Source organism: Colletotrichum scovillei (genome assembly GCF_011075155.1).
Source record: "Colletotrichum scovillei strain TJNH1 chromosome Unknown Contig00009, whole genome shotgun sequence".
NCBI classification, from domain to species: domain Eukaryota; kingdom Fungi; phylum Ascomycota; class Sordariomycetes; order Glomerellales; family Glomerellaceae; genus Colletotrichum; species Colletotrichum scovillei.
In genome coordinates, this window is record NW_023336267.1 from 1,800,209 (window position 1) to 1,819,251 (window position 19,043).

Here is a 19,043-nt window from a genome sequence, read left to right on the forward strand (position 1 = left end):
GGTAGTTGTCTTTGGGGGAAGGGTTCTGCTGGCAACTGGGCGGGCCACCGTAGCCTTGCAAGTTAGACCGGCGGCGGGCTGTGGGGACCGGGTACATTGGGTATGATTTACTGATTATTAGGTGTCATGCAAGTGACCAACCGCTAGAGATCGTGTCGGTTCTCAGACGGAACGCTGTGAAACCGCCATGGCCTATGGCTTTTCCCGGGGTGCACAACCTGGTGTTGTTGTGTTGTTGTTTATTTGTCGTGGATTTGGGGGGGACACTATTGACTGTTTCCTTGGCTCTCCATGGCAACAGGGGAAAGAGACCAACCTCTTCAGGAAAGCCGCCGAACGCACTCTATCCTGCGCTTGCCTGGGCCCTAGCGGCAGACACCGGGTCGGGTGTGGCTTCTTTTGAAGCGTTTGGGGGGTCATTTTGCGACGACACTCGATCGTTTTTCGTCCTTGCAAAAACTCTCTGTCCCTTTCCCTTTGAGTGACGATTGTACTGGTATACGAAGGACAGTCTGGACAACTGCGTACAGTGCGATTGATGAACTTGCGAATTGCTGGCTGGCTGGCCGATCTGCCCTCTTTTTGCGTGCTCGGGGTCATGAAATAGTCATGTAATACATTATACGGGGAAGGCCAAGCCCGCCGGTCGCAGATTGGCAACCATTGGCGACCATTAGCAACCGCTGATCCAAAGGTGCGATATGACGGGGAAAGTAATAAGACAGATAAGCTTTGCGCAAGCAGAAAAAAAACTCTTCAAACTCTCCCACGCTAAGAAGGGAGAATGGGATTGGTTCTCTTTCTCTCTGCGAGTGACAGAGAGCTGCTGTTATAGTAGTAGCAATGCGATTTATCTTGCAACTACGTAGTATTGTCTACTGACCTTAGTTGCGCTCAATTGCTGGACGAAACATCAAGCCAAAGCACAGCCGACCCGTTCATCCGGTCTTTTGTTTCCTTCTCTTCCTGTCATGAATCATTTCCCTTTTTTTCCCCTCGTGGCATCTCTATTCTAGAGCGTTTCCATTTTATGCGTTTCGTTTTGTTTCTTTCACGCCCGACGCGTTTCGAGTTTCATTGATAGTGCGGGGTGGGTTGGGTTGTAGACGGAAGGGAGGGATGGCATGGCATGTTGAGAAGCTGTCACTCTGTACACAGTGTTTGCGACGTTCTCTTTTTTTCCGCCCAAGCTCCCATTTGAAAGGTCAAATCAAGGATAAAGTAGGGATGAAAACTTTTTTGGGCTTTAAGACAAAAATGAAATGTCTGCGCTAGGATTTTCTATGAAATACCCAGGAAGATTGGATAAATCTTGATATGGAGTTTGGAATGGGCTTCTCCTGCGATGGAATGTCCCATGTGACATGTGTCAGTGGATTAGAACCCGACTGGCCGGACTGGCAAAACTGTATAGGTTTCTTCTTTACGTCTGCGCTTATTGAGTCGGGTTGATTCACACGTGCGGCTGCGGACTTGAACTCTCGAGTTTGATGAGTTTTTGAAATGGCACGTGAGCGCGTTGAGTGGCAGCAAGATCCTACCGCTATTGCTGTTACTTTGCAATCAACCTTGTGCTTCTTACCCGGCTGATGATTGTGCCTTGTAGGGAGAGTCGCGGTACTGAAGGTTCAGGTGAGGGAGTCGTCAGATGTCAAGGGGCTCCGAGCGGACGGGATCGCAGTCTTGAGCGCATGATTTTGTCGTCCGATATTTGGGAGAGAAGTGTGCTGTCGGTTGGGTCGTAGTTGTACCTCTGTCACATCAGTCAGCCCGGCAAAGTAACGCACAATCAGGCTTGCTGACTGACTGGCTCATGGAAATTCGGATGGTTGAGGCTGTGGTTGTAGGCCTTTGTTGCGAGGAGCTATCAAGGGTCTCGGGTATTCCGCAGTTTCTCTTTCTCGGATTCGCGAATGCGAGAATCTCCGGGAGCGAGGCTTTAGTGGTTTTTTGGGATTTTTGACTTTTGACTTTGTGGCTCTGGCGAGGCTGAAGATTGTGTGCGGCTGTGCTTGTGTGCGTGTAAGTCAAACCATGAGCTGTCAGGCAAGGTATCAAGTGAGATGAGGTGAGATGAGCAAGCGTCAAGGAAGAAATTGACAAGGGTTGGAGCATTGGCAAGTGGTGGGTTGTTGTGTTGACGAACTTGAGAGGATGGAAATGCCATCTTGCTCTTGTTTTGCCGGGCATGTTGAGAGGACGGAGTCTTGGATAATGATCCGAAAGCGGTATCGATCAATAACGGGCGGGATTGGGCGGGCAACAGCTATCGTCGACACATGTGCCTTCGGTCGAGAGATCATCAAACAGCATATTGTCCACAGCTCTTCGTTAAAGCTCTTCTAAAGGTTCGATTCACGTACATAGTCATTGGCGTGTAATCGTACCTACTTGGCTATCTAGCCCCCCTTCTCTTCAAATACGATTGAGTATTGTGAGGACAAGTCCGAATGTGGCTTTGCTCGGCGAGGATTTGCCTCTCGATATGAGATGGGCTTTGCCTGTCATTGTTCTGGTTGAGAGTATGAAACCATGGATTGGCATACATGAACTGGGCTTTAGCGCTTCGTATTGCTGAAGATATGTTGATCTAACCATCCTCACATCTTCAACGGCTGTCTTCTCGGATCACCTGTGACCTTGACATTATTCACAGGCTTTATGTTCGAATCGGCGTTGATATGGGGCTCTTTACTTGGAAACCGCCACAACAAGGGTTAGAACCCGGCATCGATGACCGCCTTGTTTTGCGTAAATACTGAAAACCAGACAATGCAGAGCGCCGCAATAGGACTATACCATATAGAACCTTTTATGAGTCAATGGCGATGGGGTCTGACCGGTCATAGGCAATGGAAGAAAGATGCTCCTGAGGAGACTCGCTTGGTCTTTCGGGTCGATGTTAAGAGGAGGCATATCGTTGGTCCGCCTGCTCTCAAGACAAGTTGCGTGTTATACTCGTTCACGGAAGCTGTGAGGGACTTCTAAGCTTCCCCTAGGAAACATATGTTATGTGAGATCACCATGTCTTTGATCCTCCGCAAGGCTCGTTGGTATGGCTTCAAACAAGCCACGGATGTCAATACCTCTAACTCTTCGGTCTCCGCCTTTCTGACCTACTGAAATCACCACGGCCATCAACAGGAATCATTGGCAACAAGAAGACGCTCGCCATAGATGATTTACCTCATACCTCCTTTCCATTTGAGAGTGACGAATATTAGCTTGAGTTCTAGTATTCTGAAGGAGGCTAGATGGGAGGTTATACAGGATAATCAATAACACAGAAAAATATGATGAGGCTCTCTTGATGAGAAACCTCATCGAGGAGCCCGCTACAAGTAGGAAAACACAAGTCGAAGAGAAGCCATGAAGTGAGCAAACCACAAACCCGCCCAGGGGGCTGCAACATCAACCTTCCACCCTCAATTATCGTACTATTCGACTAATAGCATTACCACCTCCTCCCCAAATTATCTCATCGTCAAGCGTAAGCCTTTCCAAATTCTTCTCTCCAAGAACACCCCTCAAGCCGTCCCAGTCGCAGTCGGACGCTGCTTCTTATAAGGAAACGGCAACTCAGGCAGATCGTCATACTCGTACAGCCCCTCGTTGCAATCCGACTTGCCCCAGATGTTCCCCGTGCTCTCGTACCACGCCGAGTCGACCGCGAGGGCCGGGCAGGTCGCGAAGACGTCGAAGCTCCAGTAGAGCCTCTTCTCCTGGATCGACTTGTCGCCGCGGTCCTCGCAGATGGGCTTGCTGGGCAGCGCGCACGCGAGGTCGGTGCGCTTGAGGTTGTGCCAGAGGCGGTGGCAGATGGCGCCGACGTCCTCGTCGACGAGGGCCGTCAGCTTGAAGGGGGTCACAAAGGTGTTGCCGTGGCCGCGTTTGCAGGCGACCTGCTGCCACATGTGTTGCCTCTCGCGCGGCATGTTCATCGGGCCTTTGCCGCCTGGTTTGATTGCCGAGACGAGGGTCGCTGTCGTGGCGAGGAAGAGGAGGAGGAGGGTGATTGGGGACTTCATGGTTCTTGGAGAAGGGTTTGGGCGAACTTTACGTTGAGTTGATGAGATTTGCACCCGTTTGATTATTGGAAGAGAGAAGGATGTAGATAATGTCCGTCTAAGATTGTAAAGATGAAACGAGTGGGCGAGTTGTTAGCTGAAAAAGGGGAATCTCTGCGCCCTTCAGCTATGAGGCAAGTGCCAGGAGAGCGTTGAGGACGTCGAGGATGGCTAGGCGGCTAGACTTGGTATTTCTTTTCGTTAGACGACCAACAACGAGGAAAGGTTGTCAGTTGGCTAGCCAGTTGCCTGACTGATATATAATAAGCAGCCTTTACAGAAGGCTAGAGAGGCTCAGGGAGAACTGGGGAATGGGCCGGAGAAAGCTCATACTTCCATTAAAGACAGATACCTTGTGGACTTCATGCACGAGAGAAGCTATGTGGGACCTACCATCGAATAATAGAATGCAGTGTATACCTGTGATTTTCGTCGCCTTCCCGACGGTAACTATTGTATGCGATGACCAAACTTTTCAAGAATTACGCGCCAAATTCTTGCCCACGATGGCTTCGAATCCTCCAAATACCAGCATGGTGGTGTGCGTTCCAATGTTCACTGTCCAGAATGGAATAAACTTCGTAGAAGCATACGAAATAAGATGTCGGGGACCTTGAGTGATTGATACGAAAGGGGCACAATTAATATTGAGCGGCTGTCAATATATAAACTATCCTCTGCAGCCGCGGCTCACTCATAGCCTCCATCCGCCGATGACGCCACATTTGAAACGCAGTGCTGCCATATTTTTGAGCACCGTTGTACTGGCTTATCGTTCAGTCATCATGCCATTCATTATCCCATTCCGTTCCCGTACAAGTAGCATGCTCCTTCTTAGCTCATCTAATAACAAACGGTCGACGTTGACTTATCAGTCTACCCAGTTACGCTCCCGTAACTCGGTCCAGGACAGTCAAGGGGAGTATTCAGATCTTCTGTCTAGTTTCTAAACCGTAGTTATTTGATTTTGATGTTTGCCTTCACCCGTACATGCCGCCGTATGAATGTCTCATAGACAGACGGCACCCTCATCCATCAGGGTCTACCGCCTTCCCCGACGTTCGAAACCTTACGCGGTTTCAACTTCGGACTTACATGTTCCTTCTTTCGAGCAAAATGGCTCATACACGTTCCTTTTTTTTCGCGCGTAAAGTTCAGCCCGAAGAGCTTCGTACATCTGTAGCCATATAATAATTCGTATCCCACCGTCTCGAGGCTGCAGAAGGCCTCCGCTGGCCGGCTCCCCTTTCCAAATCTATGCTCCGCCTTGGTACATGAGACCAGAAAAGTTTAGTACCCGCTCGACAGGAACCTGGTCCTCTAGACTGGTTCCACCTTTCTAAACAAGGCCTCATTTAGATGTTGATGGTAGACGGCCGACATGGAGGGCTGTCAGCCAGGCAAACCATAAAACACCCCTCCGGAAGTCGACCTCCATCTGCACTTCAACGTACGAGATTGGGCTCCCTGCAAGCCGAGAGGCCTGTCACCCCACTGGCACATGGTGTATATACCAACACGAACAGAATCCCAAGGGAAAATAGGAACGGTACCCCGTTAACGAATTCGTAATCTAGATCATATAGCAAAGTCGAGTGATTACACCGGTAATTGTTTCATAAGGTAGGTAAGGCAAGAAAAGTATCAAACGTACAAACCCACAAAAGGATTTATCAATGAGAGAGAAAGCCAGATAAACCCTCCTTCCCAGCAAGCTGAAACAACTCGATCAACAGCAAGCGAGCGTACTATGAGAAAGACCTGTACAAGCATATCCCGTCACAACCAGCTGTCACTCATCCTCGCCCTCCCTAGAAGTATCTCCCTGAAGGCTTTCTTACCTCACCCGACACCCGCTTACAGTGGCAGGTCCTTTGATAGAACAAAAAAGTCATCAATGCAACGAAAGGAGTGGGGAGAATACGTTCCATAAATACCACACAACCGCCGCCAGAACCCCAGCGAGAGAGAGAGGAACCACAGTACCGGCCCCGACGATGCGTTTCAGCGGATGTGGACTCGGTCAAAGTTGCAGCCCGCGCGGGTAAACAAGCTTCCCCCCCGGACCCGCATCCGAACTCCTTACGCTCGGCCGGTCCGGGAGCCAGTCAACCTCATTCCCGGGCCTCGAGCGGACTTTATTCCGTACTGTATGTGTGGTGATGTACCTGTCATCGCTCCTGATTCACTTGTAACAAACTGTCACGAGCAGCAAAGACAACAAAGTCCACGAATCTTTTGTATATGGTTCTGAGGGCGCAAAATGCAGCCCATAACGAGTAATCTCTAAGATAAGCATAAAGCCAGATGAAGAACAGATACAGACGCTGAGCCCCGGGGATGTCACTCGCACGGGGCCACGGCGGGGTTCATCCGTGCTACTGGTAAGGTAAGCTACAACAGCTCCCCCACACGGAGTCCGCCTTTGACCAGGTTAGCCAGCCAGCCCCATCCTCAGTCCAACGACCATTCCAGGTATTGGTCTATATTCCCCCATGTAACGCCATCTTAATGCTTAGCCGTGACCTTGTCGCCGGTGAGCTTCTCGACGTAAGTCTTGGCCCTGTAGTTCCCAATGATTAGTTCTGTCCGTGTTCTGTGACGAAAGGGGTGGGGCCAACTCACATATCACCCAAAGCAACCATGCAAATCGTCTGCCAAACGCCGAGACCAATACGAGGAGCAACACCACGGTAGAGACCGGAGATACCGTTGGTGGAGTAAATGTAACGGAAAGTGTTTCCGACCGTCATCTTCTTGGGTCGGTTGGGGTCCTCCTTCTTGCTCTGCATCTCGACACGGATGACCTCGATAGGCTGGTTCCAGGCGGACAGTCCACCACCGAGACCGGAGGCAAGAATCTTCTCCCAGGCGGCGAGCTTCTCACCGTCCTTCTTGCCTCTTACGTCGCGGATACCCTGCTCGGCCAGACGAGAGAGACCGAAACGGGAACCCCAGTTGGTCATCTGACGGATGGCGACGGCGTTGACACCCTTGTTGATGCCCTTGATACCCTCCTTGCGGTAGATACCCATGAAGGTCTGGAAGGTGCTGGGAGGCGGGACGCCAGTGGAGGCGACCTTGTGCTTGGTGATCTCGACCGTCTTCATGCAAGTGCAGAAACCCATGGTGGCATAGGCCTGGGCAACACCACCGGTGATACCACCGATGATACCACCACCAAACTCGGAGGCACCAGCGTTGCGTGCGTAGTACTCGGCCTCGGAGGCGACGAAGAGAAGGACGGCGCCCTTGGTGGAGGCTTCAATCCAGGCCCAGGGGATGAGACCCTGGTAGACTGTGAGGGAGGAGAATTGTCAGTGATGCTTCTTGCTTGTGGAGTGATTTGTCTTCTGGAGAGCTTCATTATCAAGCAATCGATGGCCATCAAACGGGCGGCGATAGGCAGCTCGATTGACGGATTGATCTCCAGTCTGTCATCTCGGAGAATCACGCGAATCATCAGAATTGAGAATGGGGAGTTTACTCACAACCAAGGACACCACCACGACCCCAGATGCGGCCCAGGGCAGTGCCAAAGCCGTCGCCACGGTTGGCAGCCATGGTGGTCTTGACGACCTCGAGCGGCTGGCCAAGCGTGGTGACCTCGAACATGTTCAGACCGGCGCCCAACAGCAAGTTGGAGAACTTGACGGGCTTCTTCTCCAGCTTCTGGGGCTCCCCGATGGGGGCGGGCATAGTGGCGACGGCAACCATGGCTCTGCTACTTGTGATGACGGAAAGGGGCCCTGACCAAGGGAGGAGGGTGCTTCTTCGCGGGGGATGCGAGGTGCGGCGGGAGGTTTAATGGAAAGTACGGGGTAGATGCTTGGGAATGGAGCCAAGCGAGGAATGGGGGAAAATGCGGTAGGTTGCGGGATAAAAAAAGGGCTGGGAATGACCTCGGATATTCGAGCTGTGTGTTGATAGGTGTATCTCGGAGGAAGGCCGAGGTCACAGGTGACTTTTGTGTATGAGGAGAGGAGAGATGTGTTCGTTTGAAAGTCAGGCGCCCGGGGGACTGGACTGGTTTTGGTTGCTAGTTCGGGGGTGGAAGCGTGCGTTCTCAGTGACAAGAAACCGAAGAAACAGAAGCAGGAGCTCTCCGTGACTGAGCGGACGTGGGAGCAGGCGCCTTTTGCACGTGGGAATTGGAGTGGATTTGGGAGGGAACAGTGAGCAAAAGGCAAGGCAGGGGCAGGGGTGTGCTACCTGAATGCTGGAGCTCCTCAATTTTTTTCCATGGTCCCAGCCCACACTCAATGCTCACTCTCTCTCCAGTCTATCTTCCTAGGGCGGGCTTTGATGAGCTTGGAACCGGGTCAACTTTGGACTCCATTGGGCTTTTTAGCCTTGGACTTGGCCTTGATCGGAGGACCGATCTGACAGCCTTAGGCTAGGCTATTCACCCGAGTATCACCTCGGACAACCTATTAGATGGTAGCTGGACGGGCATATGCGATACAGACGACCAGACAGAGTTAGATGTTCCCTCTCAAGCAACCAACCCTTGAAGCATGACGGGCGGCCGAGAGCCCCTTGTCTAAAGTCTCCCCCAATGGTTGTAACAGCGTATGTAAGCTTGACTGGGCACCTTATGTCTCCCGCCGGTACTTTGCATCTTTGAGTACGAAGTACTCTGTGTCCCTACTGGCAAATGAAAGATACCTACAGTAGATCATCTTCCTGGACAGCTCGGAGAGAGAGTGTGTGGCATGGAGATGGGAATGCGATAAAAGTGAGACGTGTGCGCCCACAACTTGAGACGATGCCGGCTGTCAAAGCATTATTGTTAGACTCGACTCTCTCTCATCATCCCTCTCTCCCTGTGCATTGTGCTGCTCATAGACCTCATTTAGAAGTGCATGTATCCGTAGTTGACTACCATAGGTAGTACCCAGCATAGCTAGTTGTACATAGCAGCAGCTTTGGAAGCAGGTATGAGCTGTTGGCATGTACACATCCACTACAAGCATTCGCATCCAATGTCAGCTACCTTATCCATCGGGTCCTTTTACGAGGATGAACTGCAGCAAGCCATTATTGCCTCGGTGGCTTGCTTACCTCACCTCACCTCAGATACCAAGACACACATCAATGACCACCATTATAGCCACAGCTTGGGAAGGGAGCTGTGCCGTCTGCAACATTGGAATTTCAACCACAAAAGAAAGTGGAAAGCTCCAAAACCAGGAACCTGTGGTCCTTTGGAAGCTCAAGCAGAAGAAAACAGGGTCCGTACCTAAAGGCCGCGCATCAACAGGTCCGCCGTGCCACGGACTGGCCCGTGGGTTCTCCGCCAACCACACCAAAACGGGCACTAAGAGCACCAAAGATTCAAGAAACCGAAGAAGGCGCCCCGCCGGGTCCTTTTTTGGAGCTCAACCCTCCCCAACAGCTTCCAGCCTTGTCCCCATCTGGAGAGCTCAACGCAAAATTCCGTGGGGATATTCCGACTGCCAAAGCCTCAACCGCACCGTCCCAAATTGGACTCCGTACCTCGCAGCCTCCCTCTGGCGGCCTGGCCCAAAGGCGAACGTTCAATCTCTCACGCTCACCAGCCATACAATCGATAATCCCTTTTTGACATCCACAGCCACCAACACCCATTGACTCCCCGTAAGATCTCCCAGTGTCACCGCGTCAGCCTCACGGTAGGAAGTCCTTACCCTCATCCAATTAAACCACCCGACTCCGTCACATTGCACAAAACCCGGAACTACATCCCTGAGCCGGAACCACTCGCAGCTGCATCAGGTTCCTCTTTTGTCCCCTCAAGACTCGAGAGCTGTCTTTCCCACGCCGGACATCGATTGGGGTATAACCAACCCGAGGGGAGGTGTGGATTACATACAGTAAGACTACGGATATTATGCAGTACAAGGTGGTACCGTAGTTTGAGATTATATAAGACATCACAAATTTGAGAGTGACACGAACTCCTGGTGGGCGCGCGTGCCTGCAGAAGCTCGACTCCAAAACTTGCATAGCTCGAGTCCGGCCGCCTGTCCAAGCATCGCGGCGCCACGCTGCGCGCAGGGCTTCTCCTGTCACGTCGAGAGGCGCGCTGACATCGGCAAATCCACCCCTTTCCCGCTCCGTCTCATGTTCAATACCATCGCATCTTTATGCGCCCCAAGCTTCGGGAATGGACCATGGTCAGCGTACCGAGTGAATGGTAAAGCAAGGACCAATGCAAGTAAAGGAACGTCTTTATAACTTCAAATTCGTAAATGTGTATTCGGACGCAAGCCAGCCTCGGCCCCAAGGTAACTAAAACAACCCAGTAATTCCCGGTAAAAGCAGCCCTTCTCGGTATTGTACAAGCGCAGTGGATGGTATCGTCCAAAGCTTTTCTATCCACCCTGACTGAAACAACACGCTGCCTTTCATGTCTATTGTTGATCGCTCACGCGACCCTGATGCCTTTCCCGCACACGCAAAATTACTTGCGTCCGCAGGCGCGTCTCCGTTTTTCTCTCTCCCACCATCATCGTCGTCTTCTAAGCGTACACGTTTAGATCTTCTTGACAAGCTCGGCCCACTTGGCAGTGGAGAAGGACTTGGGGCGCTCGATGGGGGCACCGAGGGCGCGGTCGATGATGAGCTGGGGAAGGACACCGATGGCGCGGGAAACACCGAAGAGGACGGTGTAGTAGTTGGCCTCGGTAAGACCGTAGTACTGGAGGAGGACACCGGAGTGGGCGTCGACGTTGGGGTAGGGGTTCTTGGTCTTGCCGTGCTGGGTGAGGACCTCGGGGGCGATCTTGTAGACCTGGGAGACGAGCTGGAACATGGGGTCGTTGGGCATCTTCTCTGTAGGGTTGTCAGTATTCTCATTCTTACGTCGAATCTGGATTGTCATTCATGGTGGATACGTACCCTGGGCGAACTTGCGCTGGGCAGAGTAACGGGGGTCAGTCTTGCGGAGGACGGCGTGGCCGTAACCGGGAACGACACGGCCAGCGTTCAGGGTGGACCAGAGGTAGTCGGTGATGGCCTTGTCGCTGAGGTCGTCGCCAACGGACTTCTTCATCTCAGTGAGCCAGTTGAGAACCTCCTGGTTGGCAAGACCGTGGAGAGGACCGGCCAGACCGTTGAGACCAGCAGCAACGGAAAGGAAGGGGGAGGACAGAGCACTGCCGACCAAGTGGGTGGTGTGGGCAGAGACGTTGCCACCCTCGTGGTCAGTGTGGATGGTGAGGTAGAGACGGAGCAGCTCGACGAAGTCGGTGTTGCTGCCGAAGCCGAGCTGGTTGGCGAAGTTGAAGGAGTAATCCTTGTCCTTCTCAACAGCGGCGACCTTGCCGCCCTTGAAGACGTTCTGGTAGATGCGAGCGGCAATGGTGGGCAGCTTGGCAATCAGGTCCATGGAGTCCTCGAAGGTATATCCCCAGTAGTCCTTCTTGTTGACACCCTTGGCGTAGGCCTTGGCGAACGAAGAGGTGTGCTCGAGGGCGGTAACGGCCAGGGAGAACTGAGCCATGGGGTGAAGGTCGGTAGGGCAGTGGTCGATCAACTCCTCGACGAACTTGGGGATGTCGGAGCGGGCGGCCCACTCGGCGGACAGGTCGCGGACCTGCTGCTCGGTAGGGACCTCGCCAGTCAGGAGAAGCCAGAAGAGACCTTTGAAGTTTTGTTAGCAAAGGAAATTCATTGCGAAAATAGTCGCGAGAATGGACTTACCCTCAGGAAGGGGCTCCTTGCCACCGGGAGCCTTGGGGAGGAGCTCCTGGCACTCGGGAATGGTCTTGCCGCGGAAACGGATACCCTCCTCGGCGTCGAGGACGGAACCCTCCCAGACGAGGCACTTGATGCCACGGGCACCACCGTAGACCTGGTCAAGAGTGACCTTGTCGATGACCTTGGAGCCATGCTCTCTGCGACGGCGAGGTTAGCGATTGTCGAGGTTGCGATAAGGGGGCTCAATGGCTATGCACTCACTTTCTCAGAGCCTTGACCTCCTCAATCTTCTCGGGGAGAAGCTCAGCGAAGCGCTCCTTCAAGGTCTAGATGCGAACGTGTCAGCTTCACGATACCCGAGGTAAGGAAGGGCCGGACGGCCGGAGGGAAACAACGGCGGCGGCGGCAGCAGCAACTTACCTGGTTCTTGGAAGAGTAGCAACGAGCAGCGTTGAAAGCCGAGACCTTGAAAGGGGAGGCTCTGAGGGAAGTCCTCAGAGCAGAGGTGGAAAGACGCGCTACAGACATTGTAAGAGTATCGTGAGGCTTCAGGGACTGGTGAAGGATGAAGGTCGGAAAGGAGGGAAAGAAAAAAGCCGCAGGTAATGGGATAGAAAAAAATATGAAGCAAAGACGCACTTGGACCGGGGGGCCGCCCTCGGGGGGTCACGTCACAGGTGTGGCCGGAAATACCAATGTACCTCAGCGGGCATACGGGTTGTCTCTCAGGCAGGATGAGGTATCTACGCTAGGTGTTTTGGCGCTGCAGGTACATCTGTCATCCATCTTAGACTCCCGGCCGGTTGCCCTGCAGTGTAGCAGTCTACCTACCTTCCTTAGGTGCTCCCCAACGTCGGTCCAACCATGGAATTTTTCCTTGAGCTCTCAAGCTGCTCAGATCCAATGCAGGTCGAGCCCAGGCCCGTCTTCCGAGGTATTCAACACACGCGCGCCATAGCGCTCAATTTGCGATGGCGTACAGGAATTGATTGAGAGGCTCAGCCGCCGTCCGGCACTCCGTTGACATCCCTTCCTTTCAGACTAGCTACCTACCACCTACCTACCTTGCTTCTTGACACCGGTGTGCCTTACTCGAGCAGGTTTCAATTGCGGTGGCGGACGACCTCTACACCGTTGATACCTGAGGTCAAGACTCTCTCTCCCGGCCTTCAAGCAACGAGGGAGAAACAAACGCCGGTGAGGCGAGCAGACGCGAAAAGGATACGTACCGGCTGTAATGTACAAGTGTCCAAGACTCCAGTGCCCCCCGTGTCCCCCGTGGTCCCCCCAACCGGCGACTCCAATCAATCTATCCTGTCAATCTTGGGATCTCAATCTCCCTGAACCTGTCTCCGTCTTTTTACGTAGCGTCGCTCGTCGGCCCCACCGGAAAATCTGCATCGCGCACTCCAGTTTGTCGTTGCTCCAGTCTCTAGTTTTACCTCCCGTATCACAACGCCCCGTTCTTGCGCGCGAAAAGCCGAGATAAGTGGATATCTGGGCGGCTTCTCTCGGAGTATCCGCTCTTCGTCCGAAGGTCGGAAGCCAAACTCCAAGTATCTGTTGAACACAATATCGCAGCCTTGACTTTGTGCGTAGCCTAGCGGTAAGGTAAGGTGGCCAAGGACAATGCGCCTCACGGTGAGACTGGACGACGGTAGAATTTGAGAAGGGACTGTGTACCTCCCCAGGCACTTGGGATCGCGGCCCGGCCCCCACGAGTCCACGCTTTCTTACTAAGATTTGACCCTCGCCAACGAGCATGTCCGGACTAAGCGCTTGCGCTCCTGTTGCCATTGGCAAGTATCCGCCCGGAGCCAAAGTCAATGGAGGACTTGTTGATGCAAGTCGTTGCTCTCCTCCGAGCCCTGTCTCGCGCATCTCCCGTCAGCTCCGAGGCTCCGTAACCCGCCGCAGGTGCAGCATTCGACCAATCAAAACTGCGTTTTCGACCCTCCTGCCTGTCTGGGAGCGAACTTCCAACCACGGCACAGCTCGACCGCCTCATCCGAGAAAGCTCATACCGGTCACGTATTCGTGCAACATGGAACAGAACGAGGCTTCCGTTCGTCCACGGCAATGGCAGATGGTGTGGCCATGTATTCCGGTTATCACGTAAACTCGATGCAATCGTATGTGCGGCATTATTGACAAGCTGCAGCGATTGCGAAGAAATCTGTCAAGCTTCGAAGTCAAGATCCTACTGATAAGATGTATTTTCGCAACTGTCTGCCGGCAACTTCAGCTCTGATCGAAAGAGTTATGTTGCCGGGGAACTAGCACACCTTCTCCAGATAATTTAGTAGGTGGGTATTGTCCGCATACGGATGTGGATGAGAACAATATGAAGACTGGCAGAAATAATTGCGGGTGAGCGTGACAACAAAGACCTTTGCTCTCCCGTTGATGTCCGGGCCGGCGACGCCAATGTGGAAAGGTGCTCTGGCCAATCTGGGCCAATTCAAGCGCCGGGACCCAAAGCATCTCCTGTTATTTCCATATTGGCGCAATTGAGACGACTGTGTCGAATGGGCCTTTCTCACTTATTTATTATGCCAGCTCATCACCAGCGTATCTACCTTAGCATTCCGGTGCGATCCATCTTCAACCTGACGGAGTACTTCCTCGCGGCAGAACCTCGGCGGTGGAACCATCATCTCGCTTCGAGGGTCGGCTAGTCAGCAAAAAGGTTCGTGCCTTAGCAGCTTCCCTTTTAGCCTTAGGCAGAAAGAAGCTTGGGCACCCGACCTCAGCAAACAATGTGAGCTCCTGCTCTTGATGACTTGATGACAAAGATGCCAATGGTTTTGATTGGTGCTTTGGTCTCCAAGAATAAAGCCGTAATCATGGGCACGCTGCACACCCGACCTTACCTGCCATGTGCCACCGCCCACTGCACGGCAAGCCTCCAGCGCCGTCTCCAAACGTGTCCCAGCTTCCATTCCATCCCCACTTCTGAATCTCTTCTTTTCCAACCACAACTCCCCCTTCCCCCTCAGAAAAACTGACGAACCTCTCCAGCGCGACGCTGCATCACGCCCATCCCGTCGGCAGCATAAGATAACTGTATTCATCGAGACTATTATCGTACACTGACGAACATCGTATTTCGCCTTCGAGGACCGCAAGAGTCCGACCGTGGGTGAAATCAAATCAAGTAGTAGACCGTCGACGGCTCCTGCCACTTGAAAATTCTCCTCTGTGACCTCCTTGGGACGACTCGTCAAAAAAGGCGTCGCACGCTCTGTCCGTACAAAGTAGAGAGTCATCCAATTCAGGAACTCGATCCATTCGTACCTTTAGAGTGCTGGACACATTGCCGTCGCGCGACATCTTGGGATATCTACCTTATTTCTGCCTGCGCGGTCTGTAAACCAAAATACACACAAAAAGTTGTTGATCGAGGGAAGGAGCGACCGGACGTACCTGCCTGATTTTACTCTAGGAAAGAGCGTGGCACTCTTTTACTCTTGACTACTTCCACTTCCCGGACGTCGCGTACCTCCCCGCGCCCTCAGTAAACCTCTTCTTGAACAACCCTTCTTGCAGGCCGCAAAGAGCAAAAAAAGAAGCCCTAGCTACTGGCACTTCGTCTGTTTTGCTTCGAGCCTGCCCACCACAATCCAACCAAACTATCTACCTTCTTCCCAATCGTACTTCGCTCGCAGACAAACTCCTGAGGAAAAACACCACAATCGCCATCGCCATATCTTAGTTGCCAGCGAGCGCCCTGCAGAATGGCTGCCCCGACTTCTGCCGCCGCTGCTGTGGCGGAGCTAGAAGCCGCCCTCGAACCCATGCAGAATTACAAGGCTCCTGGTGTCACCGCCAACCGCATTGCTAATATCACAACCATCTGTGTCGACAACATTCAGGTACGATACGATATCGAACGCAGCGTCGCATCTCGCTTGCCTAGCCAAGTACCTAGACTAACCTCGAAACTTTCTCTGTAGAATGAGTCGGTTCTCATCCAGAAACTGTATACCACGTTCAAGAAGTTTTCTGCTCCTTACAAGCTTGGAGTCTTATACGTGATCGACTCTGTGATGCGCAAGTGGCTTGACCAAGCCAGAGTGTCCGGCCAGCCTGTTGATGGTTCTGCGAAAGATGGAACCTTTGGCGCTGGTTGTCACCGAATTACCGGTCTCATGCACACCCTCATCAGTGACATGGTGCAGTTGCGCCTCGAAGGCCAAAAGGTACGCATCAAATGTTGCAGTTTTCGAAGCACCCTCCATTACAATACTTTGCGTGTTGGCACATCTCATAATGGTTCTGACATGGACCGGGATGTCTTTCGCCCTTCATCCTTTCATCTACCTCACACTGGAGAACGTGAGAGTGAACGCTTGAGACTCGTTCGGACACGTTCATTGGTGTCTATGTGTTCTTTGCTTTCTGTTGACATGGTTGAATAATCTACTTACACTGCTGCCCTTTCTGTAGGAGAAATTGCTGAAGCTGCTCGAGATATGGCGTAGAGTTGCCACTTTCTCTCCTGATGTCCTCGATGATTTCCAGCGGAAGATCGAATCTTCGCCTGACCCGAGTATGTCACCATCCCACCAGATGATCAACAAGCTTCATCGCTTCCCTTGTGCTAGCCTGGGTTCACAATTTGCTGACTCCTCTGCCCGTTCAGTTCAGTCCTACACGCCTGAGGGTAGTCCCCCACCAGGCTTGGTCGAGGCCATGGGCTACAGATCCAAATCCGCGGCTCCCCCGGCTGTTCAGCCCCGTCCTGCTGATGCCAATAGCATCATCGCCAATCTGGCCAAACTTACGCAGTCCGTCCAGAGCCAGCCTCAGACCCAGAGCTACGGCCAGCCGCAGAATAGCCAGAGTCAGAGTAATGGACATGGCCAGAACTTCAACCAGGGTCACAATTATGGCCAGGCCCATGGTCATATCCAGCCTCCCGCCCCGGCTCAGACTCAGACCCCCGCAGTGCCTCAGAACTTGCAGGACTTGCTCTCTAGACTCCAGAGCTCTACACCACAGCAGCAACAGCAGCCGCCGCCGCCGCCTCCTCCAGCTCCTGCCGTCAACCAGTTCCCCCAGGCTCCGTACTCTATGCCTCCTTTCCCTGGTGGTCCCCCTAACCCAGCGACTCCGTACGCATACGCTCAAGGCCAGCCCCAGGCTCCTCCTGTTGGTCTGCCGTTCCCAGGAGCTAGTTCTCAGCCTCCTCAGGGAGTCAATGGTCAGCAAATGGCTCTCATGCAGATGTTTGCCAATTCGGGATTCACCGCGGAGCAAATTGTCGCAGCACTTGCGGCTGCCAGCAACCAAAACAGCGCTGCTCCTGCGGGACCGCCTGTACCCACGCCCTCAACCACATCTACTCCACTCCCCATCGCGGCCCAGAGTTACTACGGCAGCGGTCAGGGATGGGGCGGTCCTGTTCAGCCCAGTAACACCAGCGAGGGAAATGGCTACATGCGCACCTTACCTGGAGCTGGAAATGGAAGCAAATATGAACGTACAACCCGGTCTAGATCGCCTGGCCGCCGTTGGAACTCGGGTGGTTCTTCTCACGACCGCGACAATGGCTACGACTATGGACATCGCTCCCCCGATCGAGGCCGTCACGACAGTAGAGACGGTCGCTATGGTAGCGAGTACCGCCAGCGTAGCCCCCATGGAAGCCACAGTGCTTCTCAAGGTGGTCATGGTGACTCGCGCCGTGGTTCGGATGCCAAGTGGGTTGAGTATGACCGTAACTTGAAGCCTGGACACATCAAGGTTCTGAGCCGCACGCTGTTCGTCGGCGGTGTCAAGTAAGTATAGCCGGAAATATTTCCACTTATTTGGACATTGACTGACAGCCTCCATAGCCAGTCTGAGCACGAGCTTCGTGCCATCTTTACTCGATTTGGCCAGGTTCAGTCTTGCATCGTTAACAAGGACAAGCGACACGCCTTCGTTAAGATGGTCTCCCGCGAGGATGCCGTTCGTGCCAAGGATGGCATGGAGATGCGTGCCAATGGCAGCATGCCGCAGAACGATGACGAGTCGCAGCTGAGAGTAGGTCCCAAAGATCTCTGATTGCTATGTATTTCGACTGACACAACCTAGACCCGCTGGGGCGTTGGCTTCGGTCCGCGCGACTGTAGCGATTACCGTACGGGTGTTAGCATCATTCCTATCAGCAAGCTTACAGAGGCTGATCGCAAGTGGATGTTGACTGCCGAGTATGGAGGCAGTGGCGGTAAGCCCATCGAAGAGGGTATGGTCGTGGAGGAGCCCGATATCGAGATCGGCAATGGTGTTTCCTCCAAGGCCATCAGCCGCCGCATGCAGACCGACAAGAGCGGCAACCACGGACCTCGCTCTACTCGTGGTGGTGGACGCGACGACAGCCGCGAGGACCTCGGTCGCTGGCGCCGTGGCCGCGACCGCGACCGTGACCAGCGCCGTGACGACAAGAAGTTCTCTTCGGCCAACTCTCAGCCGCTTCCGCAGCAGTTCCCCTACGGCATCGGTACCTTGCCCAACGGCATGCCTGCGTACCCTCCCGGCTTCGCGTTCCCGGCCGCCAAGGACAACTGAGTGTTTCTATCCTCCGCGGCCTCTCGGATCCGCTGAGCGTTGTATATGGAAGGGGGTATACTTTATTTGCTTCTGCATTTCGACGTCCTTTTGGACCCTCGCGAGCTTTGGCCTTTGGCCTGCGATAATCATGGATGTGTGCATTGGGCCGGCGTTCATATGGGGGAGGTAGCTGGGCAAGGATATCAAGGAGAGAAAAGGAAATACCCACACCAAAAGTAACTGAGCTCATTTGGAGAGGAAAGGGGGTGGATCAGGACTTTTGTTTTTTCGATACCCCGCGCACTATGATGCTTTATCGTATCGTAGTCTTGCTGGCTTTTGGGCTTCAAGGGTTTGGTAAACTGGTTCTTGGTTGTAGGGTGATTTTTCACTCGAACTCCCGTTGTAACGTAGCAAAAAGAAAAGGACCGTTTGAGTCTACATCTGGTTCCTGAACCTTGGTGATACCCTGGTGATTTGGATATTGACAGTAGTCCGCAAAAGAGCACCGTTTTACGCCCATCGGCCATGAGAATGGCCATTAAGAAAGGTGCTCTCTCACCAATGTGATCGTCATATTTGACACCGAAGAAAGTATAGCTTGACAATCAGAATTCGTAGACACAATACGTGTGGCTCATGTTCAATCTATTCATGCATGTGGACGTAGGGACAATGAAACCCTTGAATCAGTCTTTGAGCTGGGAAGAAACTGAAGTAGAGGTAGCTCGTCAGGTCTTCCTTCTCCCTACCATG

The 19,043-nt window shown here is 53.1% G+C and overlaps 4 protein-coding genes across 4 annotated transcripts; 1 reads left to right on the forward strand and 3 right to left on the reverse strand.

Annotated features, from left to right (window-relative positions):
• Positions 1 to 3,527: 3,527 nt before the first annotated feature.
• HER10_EVM0008073 (uncharacterized protein) lies at positions 3,528 to 4,426 on the reverse strand (the record flags this gene model as incomplete). The annotated part of the gene is made up of 1 exon (XM_035477608.1): positions 3,528 to 4,426. Exon 1 carries the CDS (start codon positions 4,026 to 4,028, stop codon positions 3,528 to 3,530), a length of 501 nt encoding a protein of 166 aa, XP_035329689.1. The 5' UTR covers positions 4,029 to 4,426.
• A 1,867-nt stretch (positions 4,427 to 6,293) lies between these two features.
• HER10_EVM0004909 (mitochondrial DNA replication protein YHM2) lies at positions 6,294 to 8,358 on the reverse strand. The gene is made up of 3 exons (XM_035474537.1): positions 7,559 to 8,358; positions 6,693 to 7,365; positions 6,294 to 6,630 (listed from the first exon to the last, which is right to left on the reverse strand). Exons 1-3 carry the CDS (start codon positions 7,782 to 7,784, stop codon positions 6,576 to 6,578), a joined length of 954 nt encoding a protein of 317 aa, XP_035329277.1. The 5' UTR covers positions 7,785 to 8,358; the 3' UTR covers positions 6,294 to 6,575.
• Positions 8,359 to 10,081: 1,723 nt separating this feature from the next.
• HER10_EVM0009050 (citrate synthase) lies at positions 10,082 to 12,371 on the reverse strand. Its single transcript, XM_035478552.1, has 5 exons — positions 12,171 to 12,371; positions 12,012 to 12,076; positions 11,754 to 11,947; positions 10,950 to 11,693; positions 10,082 to 10,883 (listed from the first exon to the last, which is right to left on the reverse strand). The coding sequence occupies exons 1-5, from the start codon at positions 12,276 to 12,278 to the stop codon at positions 10,585 to 10,587; spliced, it is 1,410 nt and encodes a 469-aa protein (XP_035329799.1). The 5' UTR covers positions 12,279 to 12,371; the 3' UTR covers positions 10,082 to 10,584.
• A 2,356-nt stretch (positions 12,372 to 14,727) lies between these two features.
• On the forward strand, positions 14,728 to 18,786 carry HER10_EVM0002488 (RNA recognition domain-containing protein). Its single transcript, XM_035482896.1, has 5 exons — positions 14,728 to 15,625; positions 15,707 to 15,952; positions 16,200 to 17,533; positions 17,591 to 17,780; positions 17,832 to 18,786. Exons 1-5 carry the CDS (start codon positions 15,488 to 15,490, stop codon positions 18,303 to 18,305), a joined length of 2,382 nt encoding a protein of 793 aa, XP_035328995.1. The 5' UTR covers positions 14,728 to 15,487; the 3' UTR covers positions 18,306 to 18,786.
• The last annotated feature ends 257 nt before the right edge of the window (positions 18,787 to 19,043 follow it).

What these genes read in the sequence shown, in the direction of transcription:
- HER10_EVM0009050 (XM_035478552.1), bottom strand. Translation starts at nt 12,278, where the DNA reads ATGTCTGTAGCGCGTCTTTCCACCTCTGCTCTGAGGACTTCCCTCAGA. An exon ending in CAAGGAGCCCCTTCCTGAGG is followed by an intron (nt 11,694 to 11,753) that starts GTAAGTCCATTC and finishes AAAACTTCAAAG; the next exon opens with GTCTCTTCTGGCTTCTCCTG. An exon ending in CCAGCGCAAGTTCGCCCAGG is followed by an intron (nt 10,884 to 10,949) that starts GTACGTATCCAC and finishes ACAACCCTACAG; the next exon opens with AGAAGATGCCCAACGACCCC.
- HER10_EVM0004909 (XM_035474537.1), bottom strand. Translation starts at nt 7,784, where the DNA reads ATGGTTGCCGTCGCCACTATGCCCGCCCCCATCGGGGAGCCCCAGAAG. An exon ending in TCGTGGTGGTGTCCTTGGTT is followed by an intron (nt 7,366 to 7,558) that starts GTGAGTAAACTC and finishes CCTCCCTCACAG; the next exon opens with TCTACCAGGGTCTCATCCCC. An exon ending in ATGGTTGCTTTGGGTGATAT is followed by an intron (nt 6,631 to 6,692) that starts GTGAGTTGGCCC and finishes TGGGAACTACAG; the next exon opens with GGCCAAGACTTACGTCGAGA.
- HER10_EVM0002488 (XM_035482896.1), top strand. Translation starts at nt 15,488, where the DNA reads ATGGCTGCCCCGACTTCTGCCGCCGCTGCTGTGGCGGAGCTAGAAGCC. An exon ending in TGCGCCTCGAAGGCCAAAAG is followed by an intron (nt 15,953 to 16,199) that starts GTACGCATCAAA and finishes CCCTTTCTGTAG; the next exon opens with GAGAAATTGCTGAAGCTGCT. An exon ending in ATGACGAGTCGCAGCTGAGA is followed by an intron (nt 17,781 to 17,831) that starts GTAGGTCCCAAA and finishes GACACAACCTAG; the next exon opens with ACCCGCTGGGGCGTTGGCTT.